The sequence below is a fragment of the Sceloporus occidentalis genome, unplaced genomic scaffold, assembly GCF_023333645.1.
Source record: "Sceloporus occidentalis isolate IW3139 unplaced genomic scaffold, rSceOcc1.0.p SCAF_8, whole genome shotgun sequence".
Taxonomy (NCBI): domain Eukaryota; kingdom Metazoa; phylum Chordata; class Lepidosauria; order Squamata; family Phrynosomatidae; genus Sceloporus; species Sceloporus occidentalis.
In genome coordinates, this window is record NW_028316988.1 from 25,386,024 (window position 1) to 25,412,226 (window position 26,203).

General features: G+C 46.2%; 1 protein-coding gene across 1 annotated transcript in view; it reads right to left on the reverse strand.

The window, feature by feature from the left end:
- Positions 1 to 26,203, reverse strand: part of NCAN (neurocan) — a 50,129-nt gene that overhangs the window by 9,135 nt on the left and 14,791 nt on the right. Inside the window, exons 2-8 of the mRNA XM_089535644.1 lie at positions 16,689 to 16,767; positions 13,495 to 13,896; positions 12,623 to 12,797; positions 11,306 to 11,433; positions 9,340 to 9,633; positions 6,126 to 7,145; positions 2,387 to 3,760 (exon numbers count right to left, since the gene is read on the reverse strand). Of these exons, the coding sequence (XP_089391770.1) occupies positions 2,387 to 3,760; positions 6,126 to 7,145; positions 9,340 to 9,633; positions 11,306 to 11,433; positions 12,623 to 12,797; positions 13,495 to 13,896; positions 16,689 to 16,761 (3,466 nt within the window). The 5' untranslated portion in view covers positions 16,762 to 16,767. The remainder of the gene's footprint in view (positions 1 to 2,386; positions 3,761 to 6,125; positions 7,146 to 9,339; positions 9,634 to 11,305; positions 11,434 to 12,622; positions 12,798 to 13,494; positions 13,897 to 16,688; positions 16,768 to 26,203) is intronic.

Consider the following 26,203-nt stretch of genomic DNA (forward strand, 5'->3'; position numbering starts at 1 on the left):
GCATCGGCACTGCAGAAATAATGCCGTTGGACATTGCTTGAACTGCCGTTGCTCCATGCTAAGAAATTCTGGGATGTGTAGTTTAGTGAGATGCTTAGTCTTCTCTGTCTGGGAGCTCTGCTGAACCAGAAAACTCAAAATCCCAGGATTCCACAGCATGGGGCTATGGCAGTTAAAGCAGTGTCAAAGTGCATTAATTCTGCGGCTTGGCTGCAGACCATGAGGACTTCTTTCTTTGTAGCAAAAGCAAAACCTGGGGATCCTCCAGCCAATTTTTTTCGTCTCCATGTCAGCCATTGCAGGATTGCGAGGCTCCTTTTTATCGTCCATTGGCTTGTTTTCGCCATGCATCATTTTAAATCAGCTTTTTCTAATTGCCCGTTCTAATAGAACGGCTCGGCCCATTTAACGGCGCTGGACGATTTCGCATGGGCTGCCTTGCGGCATGGAACGCAAGACTGGGCAGACATTGAAGAGGAAAATAAATCGGGGATTTGGGAGGCTGTTTGATATTCTTCTGCCATCTTCCTCCCCGTTCGCTCTTGCGGCCAGTTTGGGGCCAAAAGCAGGATTCCTCCTCCTTATAATGAGCCATGTTTTTCTTTTCTTCTTAAGAACAGTCTCTCAGGGGGGAAAGAAAGGGACGCATTCATTTCTGTCTGGCTGCGGTACAGTACCTTTATCTACAGAGCAGCACTTAAAAGCCGGGGAGGACAATAGGATTTCTCGGTTTTGGTGCAAACGGTAAATGCTTCAAAAAACCCATTCTGCAAGAGGCAGCCTTTGCAATAAATGTAGCGATCCAGGATGGGGAGCCCAGCATGAATGCTCAGATTGGCAACTGGGTCTTCAACCAGCTTGTCTACACTATATATATATATCCTTCCTCGCCTTGAATTGGCTTGAATCAAACTGGACATACAATGCTCTTGTCAATTTGGGGAATCAATGGAGGGTTTTCAGTGTCCGAGGGCTTACTTCACAGATAGTCGGGAAATAATATCTGTAAAGGAAATATTCCTTGTGCAGGGAACTTGTTTTCTGCAAAGAAAGGTTGTTTCCTGTGCAGAAAATGCCCTCTTTCAGTGCAAGGAGCATGTTTTTGGTGGAGAAAATCTGGTTTGCTTTGAGGAAAATCCCACATACATTTTTGGGAAGGACCTGAATAAATCTTGAACTGTGAGTCATCTTCCAAAACTCAACAAGTGGATAAAAATAATGGTAAAAGTATATCCTCTTGCAAATACGTATGTAAAGGGACAACCCCATTGTAAGGGAAGGCAGCAATCGCAAACAATAAAATAACTTCTCTTGCATGGTTATTGAAAGCAAAGGAATGCCACTCTTTGCAATGAGGTGCCCCAAGTTCAAGGCATGCATTTTCTCCTCTCTGTGCAACTCTTTGCAATGAGGTGCCCCAAGTTCAAGGCATGCATTTTCTCCTCTCTGTGCAACTGCCGGAGGAAAGCTCTCTCCTGATGAATATTCACCAAGTTGGTTTTTCCCTGCCTCTGAAGTTTCTTTGTCTCCTTTTCACAAAGGCTCTTTGCTTGTCTGTTCCTCCTCGGCTCCCAACCCTTCAAAGGTGTCCGGTGCATGAAACCTTGTCTGCCTATCTATGCCGGTTATTACAACAATGATAAATGCTTATCCAAATAACGATTGATGATGATCATAACAATGATATTTTCATTTGCATGGCTATATCTGAAGGGATGGCAGGAAGAAGATGGAGCCAATATGGTTTCTGCTGCTCCAGAACATGAACCAATGGATTCCAATGACACAAAAAGAGATCCCAGCTAAACATTAGGAAGATCTTGTTGACTGTAAGAGCTGTTTGATATGGAATGGACTCATTTGGAAGATGGTGGAGTCTCCTTCTTTGGAAGCCTTTAAACAGAGGTTGGATTGGCATATTTCAGCAATGTTTTAGTTGTGTCTCCCTGCATGGCAGAACCGGGTTAGACTACATGGCCTTTGTGGTCCCTTCCAACTCTAGGATTCTTTGTTTCTATGACTAAACTGAGTCTCTTACACCCATTGAGGCAGTAGTTAGTTAGTTAAAAGGTTTATTGGTCAATCGACCATATCGAAACAGGTAACAGCAAGCATGCCATCAAGGTGCAGTATATTCCACCGTCAAACATCTCTTACAGTCAAGGGGTTCTTCCTAATGTTGAAGTGGAATCTCTTTTCTTCCCATTTGAATCCATTTATTTGTGCGCAGCAGAGAACAAGCTTGTTCCATTGATATCTACCTGAATATTGCATCAAAGAAAGGGGGAGGCGTTATGGATGAACTTTCCCCACTCTCTGATCTAACAAAAATAAAGGAATACTAGATTAAAAAAAGAGAAAATTGACAGAGAAGTAGAAGACTTGCCAGTTAAGGTGATGTTGGCCTCCTCGTTCCACGTCGGACCTTCTGCCTCTTTGACCTCCGATGTGTCAGCTCTCTCTTCTCCGCTTCCGCTGTCGGGATCCATTGGGAGAAACCCTCCTGGAGATGTGGGGAAGTAACCTTTGTTCTCTCCTTCTCTTTCTGTCACTCCTTTACTGGAAGAGATGGAGGGCTGGGAAGTGGGGGGCAAGAGAGCATCCAGATCTGTGGACCATTGTTGATATTGTGGAGGTTCCAACGTCAAAGTCAAAGGTGAACTCCATAACATTGGTTCTTCTTCTTCTTTGTCTTGTTCCTCTGCCTTGACTGGAAAGGGCCAGAGTGAAGTAACTTGATCGCTTGTGCTGTGGTTGGAAGGTCCTGGTGTGGTTTCTTCTCTTAGATCACCAAGGCCACCTCCTGATGCGCTGACAGCTTCAGGGATGGTGGCCTCTTCTTGGTTGCTTTGGTCACCTGTGTTGGCTTCAAGGTGGGCTTCCATGCCCTGAGTCACCACTTCCCAGACACCTTGCGGCTCAGATGGGTCTAAGACTTCAGTGAACGCAGAGCCGTCCACTAATGTGGGGATGGCCTTCATGTTGGGTTCGGTCATGGCATCCATTTTGTCACCTTGGCTGAGACTTTCTGTCATCCCCACACTAGTTTCCATGGACAGGAGGCGAGCCATTTCTGGGTAAGCATGGCCTGGTGTCACAGAAGAGACCTCTTCACTCGATAAGGTGATGGCTTCATGCCCCTTTAACTCCGCCAGCTCCTCTGAATGTTGGTGGCTCTGTTTCAAAATGGAGTCCTCAGCTGCCATCTTGTGGATGCTCATCTCCATCTGCTGTTCAGCTGAATGGGGAGCTCCTGGAGCAACCTGGGACACGTTTTGTTGGGCCTCAACGCTAGGCCCTGGAAGCTCCTCAGCAAATCTTACCGTCTTGTCCTGAGTTTTTTGAGAATCGTATTCAACCTCGCCACTCGATTCATCACTGACATGAAGTTTGCTCCTCTGGTGCTCAGGTTCAGAGGACATTTCGGAGGGTATTGTCGGAGTAACGTCCGCATGGCCAGAGAAGCCGTCATCGTTCTCCTGGGCTGGCGTCATCCCTTGAGGGTAGTCCCCTCGGATGCTGGTACCCAGAGGGGCATCTTCCACATCCCTTCTGGTTGTCATGGTAACATCAGGAGGCCAAAGCAACCCATTGGCTGGAGCTAAAGACGATGAGTGAGGATGCTCTTTGAGGCTGGGATACTCCTGGTTATCCGGCACAGATGTGGTCTGGTCTCCTTGGCTGTTTTCCTCAATGCTTGAGGTGGCAGGAGGTGCGAAAGCCATCTCTTGGTGGCCTTGGCTCTCAGATACCAGTAACCCTGCAAAGAGATGTGAGTTGTTAACAACAAGAAATGGAAAGAAAGCAAGGAACTGCCTGCCTTATACCAAGATGCTGAACTTAGCTGGGAAACCAAGTTCAGCACTCTGGAGAGCTCTTCCCAACCCTGGGCAGAAAACAGAGAAGGATTCGATGAACTCCCATTGAGTGCTGTTCTGACCAGGAGCAGATGGAATCCTTGTTTTTCCAATGAAGCATCCCACCTCCCACTCCTGGCTTATGTAAGGCCAACGCTACTGGAAACGGAACAATTAAAGACAAGGGAATAATAGCAAATTGTTCTTTCTGCAGCCCAACAGAACACAGAAAATGTATTCCTCCCCTCCCCAAAGTTATGCTGAAAGATCAGGGACAGTGTGAGTGTTCGTGTGTGAGGTCACCCATTCAAGTTCTATGGCCTAGTTCGGACTAGAATGCGGATCGCCCCAATCCAATCCCAATGCTGTAACCAAACGGTGGCCAACAGCACTTGCGGAACAGGTAAAATCTACTTCTTGTAATATGAAGTCAAAGGCTTTCATGGCCAGCATCTATAGTTTTTTGTGGGTTTTTCGGGCTGTGTGGCCATGTCCTAGAAGAGTTTATTCCTGATGTTTTGCCATCTTCTCTGAAGATGCCAGCCACAGATGCTGGCGAAAAGGCTCTTCTAGAACATGGCCACATAGCCCCCCCATACCAATCCCCCCTACTAATTGTAAATTTTATCCTTGGTGCTCCTAGTTGGCCATACTGGCAACCTGGAAATAACATCACCTCACTTATTGATTCTGTTTGGATGGATTTTTGTCTCATTCACAATGAATCCATAGGATTTTAATTTTTAATTGGTTATTATTATTATTATTATTATTGCAGGAGGAGACCTCTAAGGGAGTGTTGTTGGGGTTGCAAAGATGGGACTATTGTTAGATGAGGTATGAATAAATAGCAAATACAATGGCCCTGGTGCTGGTCCACCTCTGCTAGAAAAGTAAAGGAGTAGCCCTGAGAAATGGTGCCCTATGCTCACACATGCACACTTAGCGGAGAGGACCTTAGCAGCCAGAATTGGATGCTATTGTGGAGGTGGTTGCCATAGCAACCATTCTGCGATGCTCCCTGGCACCGCCACCCATTATCGGGTACCAATGTCATGAGCATCTCGGTGTGGGAGCTCGTTGTGGCAGAGGCAGAAAGGTGGCAGCGTGTCACAGATGTTAGGACCAGCTGGACGCAGGGGAGGTGATGGGAGCAAAGAACCTTTAATAGGAGGGGGACATATTTAAGAAGAAATTGCACGGTTGTGACTTGGTTCTACAATTGCTTTTTGTAAGTTTGCAGAAGCCATATATATATATATGAATGCATGCAATCTATATGGTTTCTGCCCGCTTGCAAAAAAGCAATTGCAGATTTCTGTAGATGAAAGGTTTGCCCTAGGGCCACCATAAATTGGGACAGACTTGAAGGCACACAACAGCAACAACAAATAATATCTGTATCTATATCTATGTCTAATTTGTTGTTGTGTGCTTCCAAGTCGTTTCTGACTTATGGTGACCTTCAGGCAACTCTATTATGGAGTTTACTTGGCAAGATTTTTCAGAGGGAGTTTGCCATTGCCATGCTCTGAGGCTGAGACAGTGTGACTTGTGCAGGGTCACTCATTGGACTTACACTGCTGAGCCAAGATTCAAACCTTCATCTCCAGTGTCATAGCCCATCTATCTATCTATCTATCTATCTATCTATCTATCTATCTATCTATCTGTCTTGTTGTTGAGTGACAGTGACACTTCTGCTCTCTGATGGTTCAATGGACAAAAACTTCATTTCGTGCATAAATATTGTGCATAACAAGCTTTATGTGTAAGGTGGACATGAAACATAAATGAATTTCTGATGGTGCAATGTACATGAACTTCATTTTGTGCACAAAATTATAATATTGTGCATAAAAACACGTATAAGGTGTACATGAAACATTAATGAATTTCTGATGGTTCAAAGTACATAAAATTCATTTCATGTACAAAATTATTTATAACGTTGTGCATAAAATCACCTTCAGGCTATATGTGTAAGGTGTATATGAAACATAAATGAATTTCTGATGGTACAATATACATGAACTTCATTTCATGCACAAAATTGTTTAAAATATTGTGCATAAAATCACCTTCAGGCTTTATGGGTAAGGTGGACTTGAAACATAAATGAATTTCTAGACTTGCACCCTGTCTCTAAAATAACATATATGCAAATATTCCAAAATCCAAAAAGCTTTGAAATCCAAAACACTTCTGCTCCCAAGCATTTCGGATAAGGGAGACTCAGCCTGTATTAACCACAAGAGATTTACTTACGGTTCCCTTCCACTTCATTAGACAGTGCATAGCTCGGGTCACTTCTCAGGGCTGCGGTGGAGCTGGGATCCTCTCTAGCCGAAGTCTCGATGGCATTGTCCATGATCCTGTGCACCGCCAGCGCCAGGACAGGCATTGAGGTGGGCAAGGTGGTGCTTCCTTCCACCTCCTCCTCTGTGCCTGCATCTTCCTCCTGACGTCGCTGGAAATAACGGCCGTTTAGTCCTGAGTAAATGCTCCTCCGTGTAGATTCGGGGATGCCAGCAAATGCTGGGGTCTGTGCCGTTGTGGCAGGCCAATCTCTTTGAGCAGTTGGATCAAGAGCTGAGGTTGGAGTCATAGGAGGCCTCTTAGGAACGTGAGTCTGGGACGGCTCTGGGAAGCTTGGTGATGCCGCCTCTTGTGGCACCAACCTGTGAGTGGTCCCCTGCGGCCAGGTTGGGTAGACCACATCCGTCACCTCTGCAAGTGTTAGGTCTTCTTGAGCATCATCTACCAAAGTAGATGTCCCTTGTGTTGGGCCAACACTGGTTGATTCTTCAGCTGTCTCACCTGCATCATAACTTGCTGTTGGAACCATTGGCATCTGGTCAACTGTACTGACCTCATGTTGGTCACTTGATGAAGCTGGTAAGGAGGCATCAGATGGTTGTGGAGATGTGTCCATATCCCCCTTGTCTTTTGGTGTCGCTGTCTTCTCCTCCCACATTTCCTTCCCGGCAGGGAAAGCCGTCACCAACTGGAGCTGCTCATCTTCTTCCAGAAGTGGGACTCCCGCCTTGCTTAAAGGGCTATAGGGTTCTTTGGGGAACTCTTTCGAATCTCCAGAAATGATGGACTCGTCGGTCTCCTTTGGGAACAGCTCATTCTGGGTCAGCAATGGGAGATCGGAGTTGTGTTCCACCAAGATGTTTTCAAGCCCTGAATTGTGGCTTCCTTCTGAATCCTGATCCACACGGACCATAGGCTTTGGACTTTCCCCGAAGGATGGGCCGCTTGGTTTCCGGCCTGGTTGCCGGGCTGGAAAGAGAGATGTAGAGCTTGTAAGTCTGGACACAGGCTGTAAAGTTGTTGTTGTTGTATGCCTTCAAGCCAGTTTGATCCTATGGTGTATCTACCATGGGTTTTCTTTGCAGAATTTGTTCATGGTGGACAGGGGTTGGCCTTGCTTTCCTCTGAGGCTGAGAGTGTGTCATTTGCCAAAGGTTACCCAGTGAGTTTCAACCATGGAAACTTACAGATGCCCTTGGGTGGGTCACACACTCTCAGCCCCAGAAAACCCCATGGTAGGGTTGCCTTAGGGTTGCCCTAAGTTGGAAACAACTTGAAGGCAAGCAACAACAGATAGAGAATGGATGAGCAAATTTTAGGAGTGCCTTAATTGTAGCTTACTGCTTAGCAGGGGCTTAGACTAGTCCACCTCTACATATCCTTGTTTGTCATTCTTTTCATCCGTCATCCATTCTGCCATCCGTCTTTTCATCCTCCTATCCTACCATCCCTCTTCCTTTCCTTCCTTCCCTCCATCCATCTTTTCAGTCATCATCCATCTATCCGTTCTGTTGTCATTGCTGTGTGTGTTCAAGTTGTTTCTGACTTACGGAGACCCTAAGGTGACCCTATCATGGGATCCTCAGGCAAGATTTGTTCAGAGGAGGTTGCCATGGCCTTTCTCTGAGGCTGAGAGAGTATGACTTGCCCAAGGACACCCAGTGTGTTTTCATGGCTGAGCTGAGAACTGAACTGTGGGCTCCAGAGTCGCAGTCCAACATTCAAACCCCTACGCCACGCTGTTTCTAGGAATCTGTAATTCTACTCTCCTTTTGCAGTGCAGAAATGCCATTTCCCTGCAAAAAATACCATTCCCTCCTCCTCCTCCTCTCTGAGCCGGTGCAATTTAAGGGGCAATCATTCCAGACTGCTTTGAGCCTTTGAGCCGCAAACCGGTCAGGGGCAGTGGGATTCAATTTTCCTTGTGTCAGCCAAAACAGCCGGAGCATGCATTGGCGAGGCGGGTGATTTATAACGGCGCTCTCGGTTCCAGCCTCCCTTCCTTTTAATAAAACAAAGCACCGGTGCTTGTATACCACCAGGACCAAGGAGAGAGGCCAGGCCCAGATGGGGAAAGATGGTGGGGCACTGAGTCATAAATCTAGGGCTGGAATTCAGTAGGGGACTTAACGTCTTTGTAAGTGGAGGTACGTGTGCGGGAGACAGAATTGAGTAGTTTTGCAACCTCCCCAGGGGCTACTATGTTTGGTGTCGGTTGCACAATGGCGGTGTGATGGATGTGCAACAACCCAATGAACATTGGGGATGTTCTCCTACACACATGAGAACTCCCACTTGGAAAAGTTGGACCACAACAGGCGTGCCCAATGTGCATCAGAAGTGCCTGGCACATTGGCACACTCCTTGCCCAGATGGGCATCTTGGCAATTCATGAACAGATTTTCGTGGTGTTTGCAATTTCGTGGCCTTCTCAATTCACTAACAGGATTTCGTGGTGTTTGCAATTTTGTGGTCTTTGCAATTCACTAACAGGGTTTTGTGGTTTTTGAAGTCTCATGGTCTTTGCAATTCCCTAAGAGGGTTTTGTGATCTTTGCAATTTCGTGGTCTTTGCAATTCACTGATAGGGTTTCACGGTGTAACAGCAATGGATTTGCAAAGTTCGCAGAACATAGACCAGGGTGCCGACCCTCAATGCAACCAAAGTTAAAGAAGAAAATAACGGAAATTACTCCTGAGTGTTGTGCTTCTATTTTAATTTAAAAACCATGGACTGAAATCATCACAACTGAGCTGACCAGCAAGGAGGGATCGGAATGAGTCTCATGACTTTTTGTTGTTGTGTGACTTCAGGTCATTTCCGATTTATGGAGACCTTAAGCAAACCTATCATGGGGTTTTCTTGGTAAGATTTGTTCAGAGGGGATTTGCCTTTGCCTCCTGTCTTGGCCATGGAAACCCACTGGGTGACCCTGGGCAAGTTACATTCTCTCAGCCTCAGAGTATGGCAATGGCAAACCCCCTGTGAACACATCTTGCCAAAAATATCCCCTGATAGGCTTGCTTTAGGGTCGCTATAAGTCGGAAATGACTTGAAGGCACACAACAACAAGCGAAAGATGACTTGAGAACACATGATGACCTCAAGGCAAGATTTAAAACTTGGTTAGGTGTTACTTTAGAGAAAACAACAACACACAAACCTTTGTAGCAGTAGGCATCAAACTTCGATGCCGGATTGGGGAAGCCTGTCCGGTTTAGGAACTGATAGGAAGTCCTCACTCCGGGTTCGTCTCCTCCGCACTTCTTCCGTGGGATTTGGATTGGGTAACGGACGCTTCCGTCGGCGAGCCATCCGGGGTCGCATTGGTCCAGCCCTTCTCGCCAGGCGAGGTGTAGCTGCCCGGTGGTTGCCAACTGGGCACCTCGACTGAGGCAGTACTTTTGGGCCATTGGAAACGTCATTCGTCCTGGGCTGGAGGCATAGAAGACTTTTCCTGGAAAGCAGGGGACAAAAATGGAACGAAAGGAGAACATGTACACTGAAACTGCTTACAAGATAGTGTATCTTGTATAAAATGGTGAAATGAAGATTTACTTTTTGGAATGTATGTATTTTTTAAAATGTTTTCAAACCATGGATGCTTGAATCCTTGGAAATGGAGGGCTGACTGTAATAATGATAATAATGATAATAATAGATACTGGCTGTTAACTGGTTGAAAGTGAAGGCCATCTTCCGGCAGTGTTTTAGCTGCATGGCATGGCCTTTGGGATCCCTCCCAAATGTAGGATTTGATGATTTTATGATATGCTTGGGGGTTTCTTTCCCCACTTTTTGGCCTCTGGAGCTTCTCATGGGCAGAAAGAGGCCTGCTGTCATTTCACGACCCTCTTCCAGGCTTTCCTGAACTGCAGAGAGGAACCTTTCTCTTGCCTTCTTGCAAAGGCAAGGGGGAATTTCTATTACTTAAGCAACAAAAGCCGGGGAAGATAAGTTACGCGTTCGCTCTGGAGCGTCTTCCTTCTCTCTTGGTGGAGACAAGGGAAGTACTCAAGCATGGCCGATCTATCAAGGCAATGCTTCCTTGCGATTTCCCCCTCCAGGCTCTGGGGAGACACTACGATATTATTTGATGGCGGCGCCTTTCATTTCATTAGAAAAGCTTTCCTCGAGCCGCTCAAAAGAGCCATTTCTGTGCTTCCTTTTTGATCGAGGAGACAAGAGCGGAGCCTCCCAAGGCAACGATCCATCAATATTCAGTCAGGGACTATGGCTGGCATTTGGTTAGGTTCATGTGCTTTGCTTGCAGGGCCAAAAAGGCACCAATGCGCAAGGGAGGGATTCGGCTGGTGGCACGATGGAGTATGTCCCCTGGTGTCTTGTCTTTGCACTTTGCAGTTGCCCCTGGTGCATTGTGTATTGTGGTTGCACGGTGCGCACTGGAGTCACACGTTGCATGTTGCGCTTCCAAATTGTGGCTTGCAACTTGTCTGTTTCACATTGAAATTTTTCCCATTGATTAGTGTGAACTGCAGTTGTACCTTGTGCATTGTACGTTGGCCACTGCGGCTGTCTGTTGCATATTATTATTATTATTATTATTATTATTATTATTAACCTTTATTTATATAGCGCTGTAAATATTGTGCCATTGTGGTTGTGTTTTGGATACTGTGTGTTAGAATTGTGCATCGTATCTTGTGCTTTGCAATTGTGCACTGTAGGTGCAATATTATTCATAGGCGAGAAGTGAGTGTGAAAGGATGACCCTTTTGCACACATCTCATGAATTTTCCAGGCAATTGCTCTGATGTACTAGGACTCCTCTTAATGGATGGTCCAGCATCCTTCTGTTGCCCTGGCCAGCTTGTTGCCACTGAGAAGTCCTCAAGTTGCACCCCAAGGCAATAATGCTCCCAATTTCCTTATCTCCTGAAGCTAGTAGATAAGATAGACTGTCCCAGTCCATAGAAGAGGTGTTTTGTTATCCCAGGACAGTCTATCACAGCCTCCTGGCTGCAGGTGATAAGGAAAATGGGAGAGTTATTTCCTTTGGGTGCGGCTTGTGGACTTCCCAGTGGCAAGAAGCTGGCCAGGGCAAAGGAAGGATGTGGGACCAGACTGGCTCTCTGGCATGGTCCAGCATGGCTTCAATAGCAGCTCACCTCGCAGCTCTTTGGCGTAACAGTAGACGTCGTACGCTTCCCCGGCATCCCTCTCGCCGTAACTCCGGACACCCGGGAGGCTGTTCCGATCCCCATAGCATCCGGGCCTCGAAAGGGTGATGGGGTATCTAGGTTACAGGTAGGCATGGGGCAAGAAGTTAGAACAGGAGGACAGTCAAGCAATTTCATTCATTCATTCATTGTCTAGTCGCCCCTCTGTTTTCACAGACTTGGAATCTGCGTCCCTTGCATATGCACGAGCTGCAAATGGAGGGGGATAAAATGGGGCGTATGCCACCATTCAAGTCAATGGGGCTTGAATATTGACAGTTTTCATTTTCGCGGAGGGGGGTCCAGAACAAATCCCCCGTGATAATGGAGAGACAACTGTATTTTCCATGCTCAATTAGGTAATATGTGCCCATGGGTATCCGCTGGTTGTCCAAAAGCCTGAATTGGGTTATCCATTTGGGTAGGGAATGTCAGGTTGAGCTTCCCTTATCCAAAATGGCTTTGGTCCACAAATATTTTGGATTTCAGATCCCCCCCCCCGATTTGGTAATATTTACATATACATATTGAGATATATACATGTCCATTGGTGTCCACTAGTTGTCCAAAATCCTGTATTTTGGCGTCCATTTGGGCACAAAATGGCAGGTTGAGTCTCCCATATCCAAAAATGCTTGGCACCAGAAGTGCTGTGCATTACAGATTTCACAATATTTGCATAGACGTCATGAGATATATCTTCGAGAATCTGACCCAAGTCTAGACATGGAATTCATCTATGCTTCGTATACACCTTAGAGACATAGCCTAAAGGTAATTTTATAAACAAGGTTTCTAATAATTGTGTGCATGAAACAAAGTTGGTGTACGCTGAACCATCAGAAAGCAAAGGTGTCACTATCTCAGCCACTCAGGTGGACAATATTGGAATATTTCCGATTTCATAATTTCGCTCAGGGATACTCGACTTGTATTATACTGTAAGGTCTCATGGCTCAGAGCTCTCATTTTCTCCAGATTCTGGACTGTCAGAGTGAGAGACTGAAATGCATTTTTCTCTCTTTCAATAAAGTTGGATCCTATTGTAGTCACTACTGCAGGTTGCTTTGAATCCCAATAAATAAACCAATGTTTGAATCCCAAGAAAGAAACCAATCCACCAACCAACAACCTGTGGTGCCTTAATCTAATTCCAAAACTGTTCTGAAGTACATCATTTCAGACATTTGGCTAGAGAGAGCTCTTGGCAACCGATGAAATGAATCATGAATCCCGCGACCTGGGATCTACCTTTGTGCCACATACCTGACGGTGCGGTCAGAGAGCCATCCGGCGTCGCAGTTGTCGTAACCGTCCTCAAAGGCCACTTGAAGGTGGGCAGGGGATGCGATGACTGCCGAATTCTCCTCGCAAGCCTGCTTAGCTTCTGGGAAAGTCAAAGCGTAGCGATTGCTGGCGGCTCGGTAGTGGAAAACCACCCCTAGGGAGAAGGCAAGGAGAAAGTAAGAAAGTAAGTACACTTTCATGCTTTAACCTGAGAGGACACCTCTCTAGGAATCTCTGAGTCCTCCAGTGCAACTCTGTGGTCAACGTCCGACAGACACTGACCATAGAAACTGCGCTTGAGGAGCTACAAAGGCCTAGGAGAGTATTCTCTCTAGGAATCTCTAGGTCTTTCAGTGCAACTTTTAGTTCAAGTTGACCACAGAGTTGCACTGGAGGACTAGAGATTCCTAGAGAGATAATATTAATCAAATCCATGAATAATCAAATCCGCAAATATCAAAGCTGCAAATATGGAGGGATGAGTGTATATACGTACTACTAGACCAGTGGCTCTCTGACATCTATATTGCATCTATATCCAGTCCTCACTTCTCAAGGGTGGCCCCTCCAACTCTCTTTCTATAAGATCACCCAGTGGGTTCCATGGTTGAGCTGGGAATCAAATTCTGGTCTCCAGAGTCACAGTCCAACACTTAAACCACTTTGCCACCCTGCTGGATTATAAATTCTAGCAGGGATAAGATAGTGGTGAAACATGTTGGGAGCTGCAGTCCAAAACACTTGGACGGCCTCATTAATTTCACCCCTGTTGTAAACCGAATACAGAGCTCTTATGTCCCATGTCCTTCTTGCTTGGCTTCTCCTGTGTTGCGCCATGCAACATCACTCACCTGTGACCTCCAACGGCACCAGGTCTTGTTCATCATGGATGCCAGCAACCACTTCGCACCGATAAAGGCCGGCATCGCTGGCCCGGGCTGCTGAGAGCAACAAAGTGGCGTTGTAGCGGCGGTGTGGATAACCGGGGAGGGAGATCCGTCCTTCGTAGCCCTTGGAGACCTTCACCACATTGTCCTTGGCCACCAGGACAGAGATGTCCTCTGGCTGACCAGAGGCTGACTGGACTTTGCTCCACTTGATGCGTGGCGGGTCGGCGGGTTCATTGGGACTGAGGCGAGTGGACGGCTGCAAGAGGAAAAGGCAAGGCAAGGCCACGGGTTCCGCCAAGCCGACCCGCAGCGGCTGGTGGTGGACCTTGTTGATGTGGATCACCTTCCCATTGTCCTGGGAACCTGCTGCCAAAAGAGAGAGAGGTGAGCCAAGAGATGGTAGACTGAGTTCGGATCCGCATTGCAGAAATAATCCAGTTTGACACCGCTTTATATGCCAGGGCTCAGTACTAGGGAATTCTGGGTTGTGTAGTTTGGTGAGATATCCTATTTTTTCCAGCAGAGAGCTCTGGGAAGACGACAAACTACAAATCCCAGGTGTGGAGCCATGGCAGTTCAAACTTGTCTCCATTCGGTATATCAAGATCTTGTTGCACTGTTGAGACGAATGGGAAAAAAAGAAGTTGGCAGCATGAGTTTCCTAGACTGAAGTCTATTTCCTCAGATGCATGCTTTTATTTAATTTTATTTTTTAAAGCATGTATCTGAGGCTCAAGTCTCTGAAACCTTGTGCTGCCAATCTCTTTCTTTCCGTGAGTCTCAAAGGTGCCAAAAGATCTCTTTCAATACCGATTTTGCAGACTAGCACAGCTATATCTTTGAATTCTTGCATTCGTTCTGCAGCGTAGGTTAAACCTGGGATGCTTTATCCTGGAGCGGGTGTTATGTGGCCTTGCAAGAGATTGTTGGACTGCATATCCCAGCAACCCCTAGCCAGCCTAACCAATGAACTATGGGAGTTGAAGTCCATCATGTCTGGAGGGGCCACAAAGGATCCTAAGCCTCCAGATCTCATCTCCAGGTGGGAGACAAGTAGGGATATTATTATAGAGGCTAAAAAGGACCCCCAAGTCCCATCTACCCCACTCCCTTCCATTCAGGAATCCACAAGAAATGGTGCATTTACCCTGTAGAAATAATTCAGTTTGAGACCACTTTCACTCTCATCGCTCCATTCCAGGGAAACCTGGGATCTGTAGTTTGGTGAGGCAGCCGACAGCAAAATACCTTGCAGAACGGCAATTCCACAGGATGGAGCCACAGCACTTAAAGTGGGGTCAAACTGCATTATTTCTACAATGTAAATGAACCCTAAATTACTCATCCAACCTCAGAGCACTCTTGCTCCAATGGATATCTTTGCAACCCAGTAGCAGGGTTTCATTTGCCTTTTTGCAACATTGCGATGGATCTCTACGGCGCAGACTGTGATGGAAAATGTTGGGCTTGGGTTTGAATTCTCTTTTTTCCCAACTGAGAAAGATCTGCTTCCTTCTCTCTGGTCTTGGCAACGGTGGAATTAATCATCTCTCGGTGTGTGCTTCTTGCTCTCATTGATTTTTCTCTGCCGCCGGTTTGGACCCAATTATATGGAAGGCAAAAGATGGCGCGGAGAAGAGAGGAAACAAAGGGAAAAACGCTGGTCCAGACAAAACCACTGTTGGCAACTCTGCTGTCGTTCCACTGTTCTTTTACGGTACTAATAAATCTGATAAACCTGTGGATTGGAAATCTAAGTTTCTGCCTGCGATGGAAATGAAGTTAATAAAACCACTTTGGGGGAGTTTACGACTTCAGATGATAGGGGTGGGTTGCAGAACCCTTGATATGAGAATGCAACTGGCTGCCAGTGTGTTCCTTGGCACTATTCAAAGTGCCAAGGATGACCCATAAATCCCTATATTATTATTATTGTTTTATTATATATATGGCTTGGCTCCAGTCTATCTGGCAAACTATATCTCCCTCTATGAGCCTACCTGGACTCTGGGATCATCAGGAAAGACCCTTTTTTCAGCCCCATTGCCATTGTATCAGTGGGGATGCAAAACAGGGCCTTCTTGGTGACTACCCCGAGACTTTGCAACTCCCTAGCATTGAGCCATGGCGGTTAAAGTGGTGTCAAATTGCATTAATTCTGCAGTGCAGATGCAGCCCACATCAACTTCCTCAGGTGCATCTCAGGAAGCAGAGGTGGGCTGCATCTCCACTGCAGAATTAGCACAGTTGGACTATGCTTTAACCGCTATCTGAAATGCATCTGAGGAAGCATTAAGCCTGCATCTGCAAAAAAAAAAAATGCAGCTTGACACTGCTTTAGCTGCTGTAACTCAATGCAATGGGATTATGCGATTTGTAGGTGGTTTTTTTGGAGCTATCTAGATGTCTCTGGTGCCACAGCAAACTACAAATCCCATAGCACTGAGTCATGGCAGGTTAAAGTGGTGTCAAACTGCATTAATTCTGCATTGCAGACACAGCCTCCATGTACAAAAGCTGCAACTTCTTTTGCTCCGGTAAAGATGCTACAAGATCCCTTTGCATACTGATATTCCAGACTGTGGGGATGTCTCTGAATTCTCCCCCTGTGTTTATTTGAAGATTACGGAGAGGTGATCAAGAATCCAAAATTTGGGGCCAGACGTTGGATCTCAGATGGCATCAGATGGCATCAGATGGGGGACTTTGGTCCAGCAGCCTGTCTCAAACCCCATTTTCCTTTCTCTTCCCTTCATTCCTTATTCATGCCCGTCCTCCAGTTACCATTAATACTTAATGATCCGTACATTATTTGCCACTTGTGGCTTAAGAGTTGATCCAAGGCTTGTTTGTTTACAGAGATGGTTGGTGCAGAGAAAGAATTTGACCCCCCAAAAGAAGGAAAACCCACCCCTTTTCCCAGGCAGTCCCATTATCTTCCTAAACTGAACAGCATGCATCATATTAGTATTATTATTAGTATTAGTATTAGCATCAGTATCCCACTCTTTCCCCAGAACTGGTACCCAGAGTGGCTCATCATATTAAAAGAACAATGCAATTCAAAACATAGAAAAATGGTACATTAAACTAGAATTACATTATTACAATATTAAAATAGATTGCTTATTAAATTTGCAATTGCAATCGCTTACCCAGAACCGAGATGGGCAGGAGGAGATACCCGAGCAGAATCCAACAGCCAACCTCTCCTCTGATGTGAAGCATTTTACTCTGGAAAGAAGAGCAAGCATTATGTTATTAAAAACCTCCAGGCATTGCATGCGAGGAAGAACAATAAGTGATATTTCCCCACTACCACCATGTGGCGTAGTGGTTGGAATATGACTCTGGTGACCAGGGTTCAAATCCCGGTTTGGCCATGGAAACCCATTGGGTGGCCATGGGCAAATCCCACTCATCCTTGGAGGATAGGCCATGGCAAATCTCCCTCTGAACAAATGCGGCAGCTAAAAAGGCCAATGCGATTCTTGCCTGCATCAATAGAAGTACAGTGCACCTTTGTTATATGCTTAGGTTTGGTTCCAAGATCCCCTGTAGATAACAAAAGCTGTGTATACTCAAGTCCCATTAAATATAATGACATAGCAAAATGGTGTCCCTTATAAAAAATGGAAAATCAAAGTTTGATATTTGAAATGTATACTTTTTTTGGAACATTTTCAAACCGTGGATGCTGGAATCCGTGTATAAAAAATCAGTGTATAAGAAGGACCAAAGGGAAGTAATAGTGCCGCTCTGTTCTACTTTGGTCAGGCCCCACCTGGAATACTGTGTTCAGTTTTGGGCATCACAATTCAAAAAGGATGTTGAGAAACTGGAGCGTGTCCAAAGGCGGGTGATTAAAATGGTGAAGGGTCTGGAAACCATGTCCTATGATGAAAGACTTGGGGAGCTGAGTATGTTTAGCCTTGAGAAGAGACAGTTAAGAGGTGATATGATAGCCTTGTTTAAATATTGAAGGGATGTCCTATTGAGGAGGGAGCAAGCTTGTTTTCTGCTGCTCCAGAAAATAGGACACAATGAAGCAATGGATGCAAGCTACAGGAAAAGAGATTCCATCAAAACACTGCGGTGGAAGATGCTGCCTTGGAGGGTGGTGGAGTCTCCTTCTTTGGAGATCTTTAAACAGAGGCTGGATGGCCATCTGTCGGGAATGCTTTGATTGTGAGTTCCTGTATGGCAGAATGGGGTTGGACTGGATGGCCCTTGGGGTCTCTTCCAATTCTATGATATCATGCCAAGAAAACCCCAGGATAGGGTTGCCATAAGTCGGAAACGACTGGAAGGCCAACCACCACCACCAGAAATGCAATCTGGCCTTTTTGCAACGTTTCCTCTGCCCTGGAGGGAAATGATAGCAGAAAAAAGGTGGCGAGGGAGGAATGGAGTCTCCCCACCTTCCTTGTCAGTGCTAGTTTTTCTCTCCACTTGCAAATCCTCTCATCAAAGCCCCTCCGGGGGATCCTTGAGTCTGTCGTCTCTGTCACCGTTGATGCCTCCCAGCAGCCAGAGAGTTCAAAGCCAAGCGTGGCTGGCACTCCACCATCCAAGGCCCTCGAGAGAGACAGCACCCTCTTGGGAAGCTCCCCGGTGCTTTTCTTTTGAGTCGCTTTCGAAAGACAGCAGAACGCGGCGGGTGTTTGTGACGGGTCCCAAAGGTACATGAGAACATGGATCCAGGGTGGACATGGGTGCTTTGGGGGGGGGGGTCTCTTCCTCTCTGCATTAACATTGCCAGAACAGTGGCATAGAATTATAGAATCCTAGAGTTGGAAGAGAACACAGGGGCCATTCGTGCCATGTGGGAACTTTCAATCGTGCCAAAATATAGAATCATAGGAATTGGAAGAGACCCCAAGGGTCATCTAGTCAAGCTCATTTCTGACATGCAGGAACTCTCAATCAAAGCATCCCTGACAGACGGCCATCCAATCTCTGTTTGGAAACTTCCAAAGAAGTAGACTCTGCCCCTCTCCAAGGAAACATATTCCACTGTTGAACGGCTCTTACTCCCAGGACTTTCTTCCTAATGGTCAGGAGGAACCTCTTTTCCTCTAGTTGGAATCTAGTGCTCCATGGACTTCATCCCACAGGGGAAACTGGAAAGGCGTTTTCCCAGGACAGTCAGGTGATCGTGGTGAAGATTTTCACATGATGTCACTATTAGAGAGGATTTAGCCCGAGAAGAACCAGGAACACTCCAGCAACAAATAATTCATGGGGGAATCCCGTGAATGATTTGTTGATGGAGCATTCCTGGTTCTCCCCTGGATAAGTCCTCTAAGCATGAAAATCTTTGCCATGATTGTGCGGCTGTCCTGGGAAAATGCCCTTTTAAACGCCCAATTCCCCCCCCCCCCCATGTGATAAAGTCCCATGTCCTACTCTCTGGAGCAGCAGAAAACAAGTTTGCTCCATCCTCAATGTAACACCCCTTCAAATATTTAAACAGGGCTCTCATATCACCTCTTAACCTTCTCTTCTCCAGGATAAACATACCCAGATCCCTAAGCCACCACTCATAGGGTTTGGTGGTTTCCAGACCTCCCCCTATTTTGGTCACCTTCCGGCTTCTCAACATCCTTTTTGAATTCTGATGTCCAGAACTGGACACTATTCCATGTGAGGCCTGACCGCAGCAGAACAGAGTGCCACTATTACTTCTCTGCATCTAGACATTATACTTCCATTGATGAAGCCTAGAATCACATTGGCCTTTTTAGCCGCTGCGTCACACTGTTGGCTCATGTTCAACTTGTGGTCTACTAGGACTCCCAGATCCCTTTCCATGTAGTCTTGTCAAGCTGGGTGTCCTTCATCCTATATCTATGCTTTTCATTCTTTCTGCCTATATGTTGTACCTTACATTTCTCCCAGTTGAGATTCATTTAAATTTTCACCCTGCTTTCTAACCTGTTATGGTTATTTTGAATTCTGATCCTGCCCCCAGAGTCCTTTCTCGCTCCAAGGCTTCCAATCTTTATCTTTTCTGGTGCAACACAACTCTTACTTGTTTTCAGTGACTGTCGATTTGCCCGGCTCCCACTCCAAAGTTTAAAAATGTGCTGGTTTTAAGTCAACCATTCCCTTAGTTCCGCCTTGAGGAAAAAGGAAGCGAAGGGTATGAATATTTTCAATTTCTTGGTTTTTTCCCTCCTCCTTCACCCACCCTCTTCCTTCCCCCAAGAGAAGGGGAGAAACAGGAGTCAATGTGACATTCTCACACAGTTTGAGAGTCTGGATCTCCCCATTGAAATGCAAATTTTGACTCTCAGAGAAAGATGGTGGTGGCAGTGTTGCTTTTCCATCACAAATAATTAACTTTGATGGCTGGCGGAAGAGAGAGAAAGCTTTGTTTCAAGGGTTAGGGGGAGGGATGCCTTCTTTCCCATCCCTTCCAGCAGGAGAGTTAAGTAATTTCCTAGGGAATAAGCCTTGTTAATCTTTCCCCAGCAGAAAAAAAGAAAGGAAGGATGGAGTCTTTGGCTGCATCTGCACTGCAGAAATAATCCAGTTTGGCACCACTTTAGCCACTATGGCTCCATGCTGTGGAATCCTGAGAACTGTAGTTTTGTGAGACATTTAGCCTTCTCTGCAAGAGAGCTTTTTGTAGAGTACAATCCACTCCCTTTGATGCGCCAACGAAGTACAATATCTAGGCTTCAGGAATACAATGGGAATGCCGAAAATGGCACCGCTTAACACTGGCCATAAATCTTCAAATGGCTGGTTTGGTACCAAACATCTCCCCATCCTTTGCTTGGCTGTGAGTCTACAAGCAAGACATTGTGCTTTCAGGAAAGGGAGCCCTGTTGCCGGAGACCTTGGTGGCTCCATTATTTTGTGGTGGAGACTCAACCATTGGTTTTAATGGCAACCTCCATTGCGTTTCTTCCAGGTACTAAAGGAGCTCTCCAGGCACTGAAGTCTATTTGCAACTGGAATTCAGCACCAGATAGCTCCAAAATGCTTGGTTGAAAGGTCTGCAAACCACCAAGCTCTATGAGGAGCGTCTTAGGGAGCTGGGTATGTTTAGCCTGGAGAAGAGGAGGTTTAGGGGTGACATGCGAGTCATGATGCAATATTGGAAGGGATGCCCTATTGAAGATGGAACAAGCTTGTTTTCTGCTGCTCCAGAGAATAGGACTCAATGGAGCAATGGATGCAAGCTGTAGGAAAAGAGATTCCACCTATAGGAAGAACGTCTTGATGGAAAGAGTTGTTTGACATTGGAAAATGCTGCCTTGGAGAGTGGTGGAGCCTCCTTCTTTGGAGGTTTTTCAACAGAAGCCATCTCTTTGGAGTGCTTTGACTGTGTCTTCCTACATAGCAGAATGGGGTTGGGCTGGAGAACCCTTGGGGTCTCTTCCAATGCTATGATTCTGTCTCCTCCAGGTGCTATTTATTTCATTTACACTCATCCCTCCATATTTGCAGCTTTGATATTTGTGGATTTGATTATTTGCGGATTTGATTAATATATTCTCTCTAGGAATCTCTAGGTCCTCCTGTGCAACTCTATGGTCAACTTTAACTAACAGTTGCACTGAAAGACCTGGAGATTCCTACAGAGAATACCCTACTAGGCATTTGTAGCTCCTCCGGAGCAATTTCTATGGTCAGTGTCTGTTGGATGTTGACCACAAAGTTGCCCTGGAGGACCTAGAGATGCCTAGAGAGGTGTCCTCTCAGGTAATTTTGTTATTTGTGGTTTTTCCATATTCACGAGGGTCTTGGGTCCCTAACCCTAGTGAATATGGAGGGACAAATATACTTATTTCAAGGATTTATATCCAGCCTTTCTCCCACAATTGGATTCTCCATAGGAGCTGTCCAAGTGCTGGATTCTATTTGGCACATATGTTCAGCCCCTGGACAGCTCCAACAACGCATGGAAAACTATGGAGGAGAAATTGAACCACTAAAGGTAGTGCCCCGGAAGGCAGTTGTTCCCTTTCCTATTCACTCAAGTATAGCCACAACTGGTCTACTTGAACCAAGGCTAACCCTCTGGTTTCAGACCGCGGCCTGCAAAAAACGCAAACTGCCGCAACTTTTTTTGTCCCCCCCTCCCCCTCTTTCTGCCCCAGGTTTCGAAGCACCCAGACAAAAATTTTGCATGCGCGTGAATATGTGCCAGCCGGCGCCGGCTTCTGTTTACTCGGCAATGAGCCCTGGAGTGCCAACACGGGTGAGTAAACAGCCCATATTTTATTTAAACGACAAGCATTAGAAACCCGCGCTTCGGATCCTTAAAACGGAGGCCGCTGAGTGGATTAGGGGCGGAATCAATTTGCGCACGCCGTTCGGCTTACAAATGGGAGGCGATGAATATATATTTTTTCTTTTGGATGGTTACGGCCTCCCCCTCCCTCCCTTTTCTTTCTTTCTGCAATATCATTTCCTAACCTCCCCGAGGCTATTACATGGAACAGTTGCAATGCTTGATGCAATTTTCGCTCGCCGCTCCTGCTTCGCCCCTTCCTACAATGGCTTTGCAACTTGTATTGGGGCAGAACCTTTTGTTTGGTTGATGTAAAGAACTGTTTGACTGTGGGATTGTCTGCCTCAGAGGGTGGTGGACTCTCCTTCTTTGGAGGTCTTTAAACAGAGGTTGGGTTGTCATCTTTTAGCCATGGTTTAGTTGTGACTTCCTGCGTTGCAGAATCAGGTTGGAATAGATAGCTCTTGGGGGTCCCTTCCAACTCTAGGAGTCGATGTTTAAATCTGGGAGGGCTTGGCCCAGCAGTTTGCGGCATCCACTAGGTATATCTGTGGCTTTTCAGGACTCTGCAGGGATTCAAACCCTGGTCTCCAGAGTCACAGTCCAATGCTCAAACCGTGACACCATGCTGGATTTCAATACTCAAAGGAGGTTTACCTTTGTTTTCCTCTGGGGCTGAGAGAGCATGACTCACTCATACAAGATTGCCCAGTGGGTTTCCATGGTTGAGCATGGATTTGAACCCTGGGCTCCAGGGTCATAGTCCAGTGCTCAAACCATGACACCACTCTGGGTTTCAAGATTCAAAGGAGGTTTGCCTTTGCTTTCCTCTGAGGCTGAGAGAGCATGACTCACTTGTACAAGATTGCCCAGTGGACTTGCAAGGCTGAGTGGGGATTCGAACCCTGGGCTTCATGGTCGTAGTCCAATGCTCAAACCACTACACCATGCTGGTTGGTTATTAGCAATCCTATTAGCAAAACTATTTATTTATTATATTATTTATTCAAGGGGCTTATATCCCGCCTTCCTTCCAAAATGGGATTCAAGGATTCAAGATGTTAGAATTGCTAATAGCTGTAAGATTCTATGAATGTAAGATGCTATGAGAGCCGCCGTACTGGTTTGACTGTTGGACTACAACTCTTGAGACCAAGGTTCGAATCCCCGCTTAGCCATAGAAGCCCACTGGGGGACCTTGGGCAAGTCACTCTCTCTCAGCCTCAGGGGAAGGCAGTGGCAAACCAGCTTTGAACAAATCTGTCCAAGAAAACCCCAAAATAGGGTTGCCTTAGGATCGGAAATGCCTTGAAGACACACAGGGAGAAATGTGAAGAGATGAAGGCTAGGGAAAGATGGCTCTTAGTCTCCAAAATATGGCTTGTGCATATTAATCGTCATAGAAAAGGATGTCCACATCTCTAGGGATATTCTCACAGCTGCATTTGTGTCATGTGCAGGTATGCACCACCGCAGTCTTTGCAAGCACCTGTTGTCTTTTTTGGGCCTCATTTGTCACTGCTGACGATACTGTCACCGCATCGAAATGCACCCAGATGGAACCGCTTCCCTTTGAGCCATGGTGCCGATCTCCGATATTTAGTAGGGATGCGACCCAGCTTCCAACATTTAAAAGGATCCAATAAAAATGCCATAAATTGCACATATTAAAACAGGGACAGAATTAATTATACAATTAAAAAACCAATTAAAACCCATTTATAATGGTGTCGTCGTAATTTCAAAAGCTGTAAAATGTTTTAAAAGTCTGGGACATCCATTTGAAAACCTCGGGCGGACATTTGCCAAAGGAGTGGCAGAGATCCTCCAAGGAAGCTGAATGATGGGAGATTCTGGTCAGAGAAAAGGAAATATTCCTCCATATTTAAGCCTGTGGAACTCCTTGCCACAAGATGTGGCGGTGGTTTAGGCTGATTCAAAATGAATTCCTGGGACAAATGAATGGAGGACTATGGCTTTCAGTGATTTCCAGTGATGGCTATGAAAGCAGAACATGACTTTCAGTGATGTCCAGTGACGGTTAGAGATGGAGGACTATGGCTTTCAATGATGTCCAGTGATGGTTATGAAAGCAGGATATGGCTTTCAGTGATGTCCAGTGATGGTTCCAAATGAAGGATTATGGCTTTCAGTGATATCCAATGATGGTTACAGATGGAGGAATTGTTGCTTTTGGTGATGTCCAGTGATGGCTATGAAAGCAGGACATGACTTTCAGTGATATCCAGTGATGGTTACAGATGGAGGACTATGGCTTTCAGTGATGTCTAGTGATGGTTACAAATGGGGCCTTTCAGTGATGTCCAGTTGTGGTTACCAACTGTGGATCCTGGCTGTCAGTGATGTTCAGTGAGTGTTACAAATGGAGGATTGGCTTTCAGCGATGGCATTCGGTGATGTGTAGTGATGGCTATGAATGGAACACCTGGTTTTCAGTGATATCTAGTGGTGGTTACAAATGGGGGATTGTGGCTTTCAGTGATGTCTACTGATGGCTATGAAAGGAGGCTATGGCTTTCACCAGATTGCCGAAGCAGCAGCCATGGCAGCGGGCTCTTTGTAGTCTCTAAAAAAGGTAACTTTGCCAAGAGACTCCTGTTCTTCAGGCACATTGCATGGGTGTTTTAGGAGATGGGCTTCTCAATGGATAAAGGAAGATTTGCAGATTCTGAAGGACAGGTGCCGCCTTCTTCTGTCCTGACCCTTTGAAGGCTGCTTAGCCTCCTTGCTGTGAAAATATTTCCCAGGCTTTCCATTTCCAATTTCCAATTTCCACCCTTCTCTCATCTCCCCAACACCGCTGTGTCAAGCTTGCCAGTTCTTTTTGCTTCCTCCAATATTGCTGCGGAGGGTTGGGGATTTTTATGCCAGCCAGCCAGCCAAGATAATAATATGACTCATAAAATAAAAAGAAAATCATAAACCCCACCTCTCTGCAGCCTCATCTTCTGAGGATGAGGTTGGAAAGAAACGCAGGACGACAGATTTGGGGGTAAGGAGAAATCTATCATTCCTGAGCTCCCAGAGTTGGATGAATTGACCCTGCAAAACTACAACTCCCAAGGTTTGAGTCCATTCTTGGCCATGAAACCTGTTGGTTAACCTTGAGCAAGTCATACATTGTCAGCCTCAGAGCCAAGGTGACTTGCCTCAGGTCACCCAGTTTTGGTGCCCGAAAGGGGACTCGAACTCGGGACTCCTGGAGCCCAAGCCCAACTCTCAAACTGCAACACCACTCCTGGCTCCAACACTGGAAACTGTTCAGAACCTTCAGCAGGTCCAAAATGCAGTGGCCAGAATGCTGATCAGGGCTAGTTATAGAGAGCGAATAACTCCCTTCGAACAGCTTCACTGCCTACCAGTTCATTTCTGGGCATATTTCGAAGTGTCGGCCATGTTCTATAAAGCCATGTATGGCTTAGGTCCAGACTATTTGAACCCTACCAGACTTCTAAGATCATCAGGGGAAGGCTTTCTCTTGGTCCCACCACCATCGTAGACTTGCCTGGCGAGGCCACCAAAATGGTGAAGGACCTGGAAACCATGCCTTATGGGGAAAGACTTAGGGAGCTGGGTATGTTTAGCCTGGAGAAGAGACAGTTAAGAGGTGATATGATAGCCATGTTTGAAGGGGTGTCATATTGAGGATGGAGCAAGCTTGTTTTCTGCTGCTCAGAAAATAGGACACAATGAAAGAATGGATGGAAGCCACAGGAAAAGAGATTCCAGCTCAACATTAGGAGGAACTTCTTGATGATAAGAGCTGTTCAATAGTGCAAGACGCTCTCTCAGAGGATGGTGAAGTCTCCTCCTTTGGAGGTCTTTAAGCAGAGGCTGGTCCTCTGTCGGGGATGCTTTGATTGAGAGTTCCTGCATGGCAGAAGGGGGTTGGACTGGATGGCCCTTGTGGTCTCTTCCAACTCTAGGATTCTATGATTCATCTGCCGGAGCTGCATAACCATCTGAAAATTGCTTTTTTAGTGGGATGCAACTGTTTCCAGCGACATCCATTGGCTCTCTGCTTAGACATTGCAACAAGTCGGGTGGGAGGAAGAAAGGAAGGAATGACAAAAGATCTTCTCCATCACTTATTTCCCCTGATGAAGGGTCTCAGTGGCTTGTCAAGAATTGTCCTTTTTCAGGGAGAGAAGGAGGGGGAGAAACGCAGACAGGGATCCTTGCAGCCTGGGCAGCTTGCATCCTTGTCTGCAACGTTTCATTGCCTGGCGTGGGTTTTTGCAATTAGGAATGTCCTGCGGGGCCGTCTTTTGGCATCCAAAGTGCAACCGCTCTCCATCTATTTCTTGCCACGGTGGAGGCTTTGCTTTAGCATGCCAAACTGTGCCAAAAAAACAGAAAAGACACTCCCTCCAAAAAATAAAACCCACGGCCCTAAAGAAA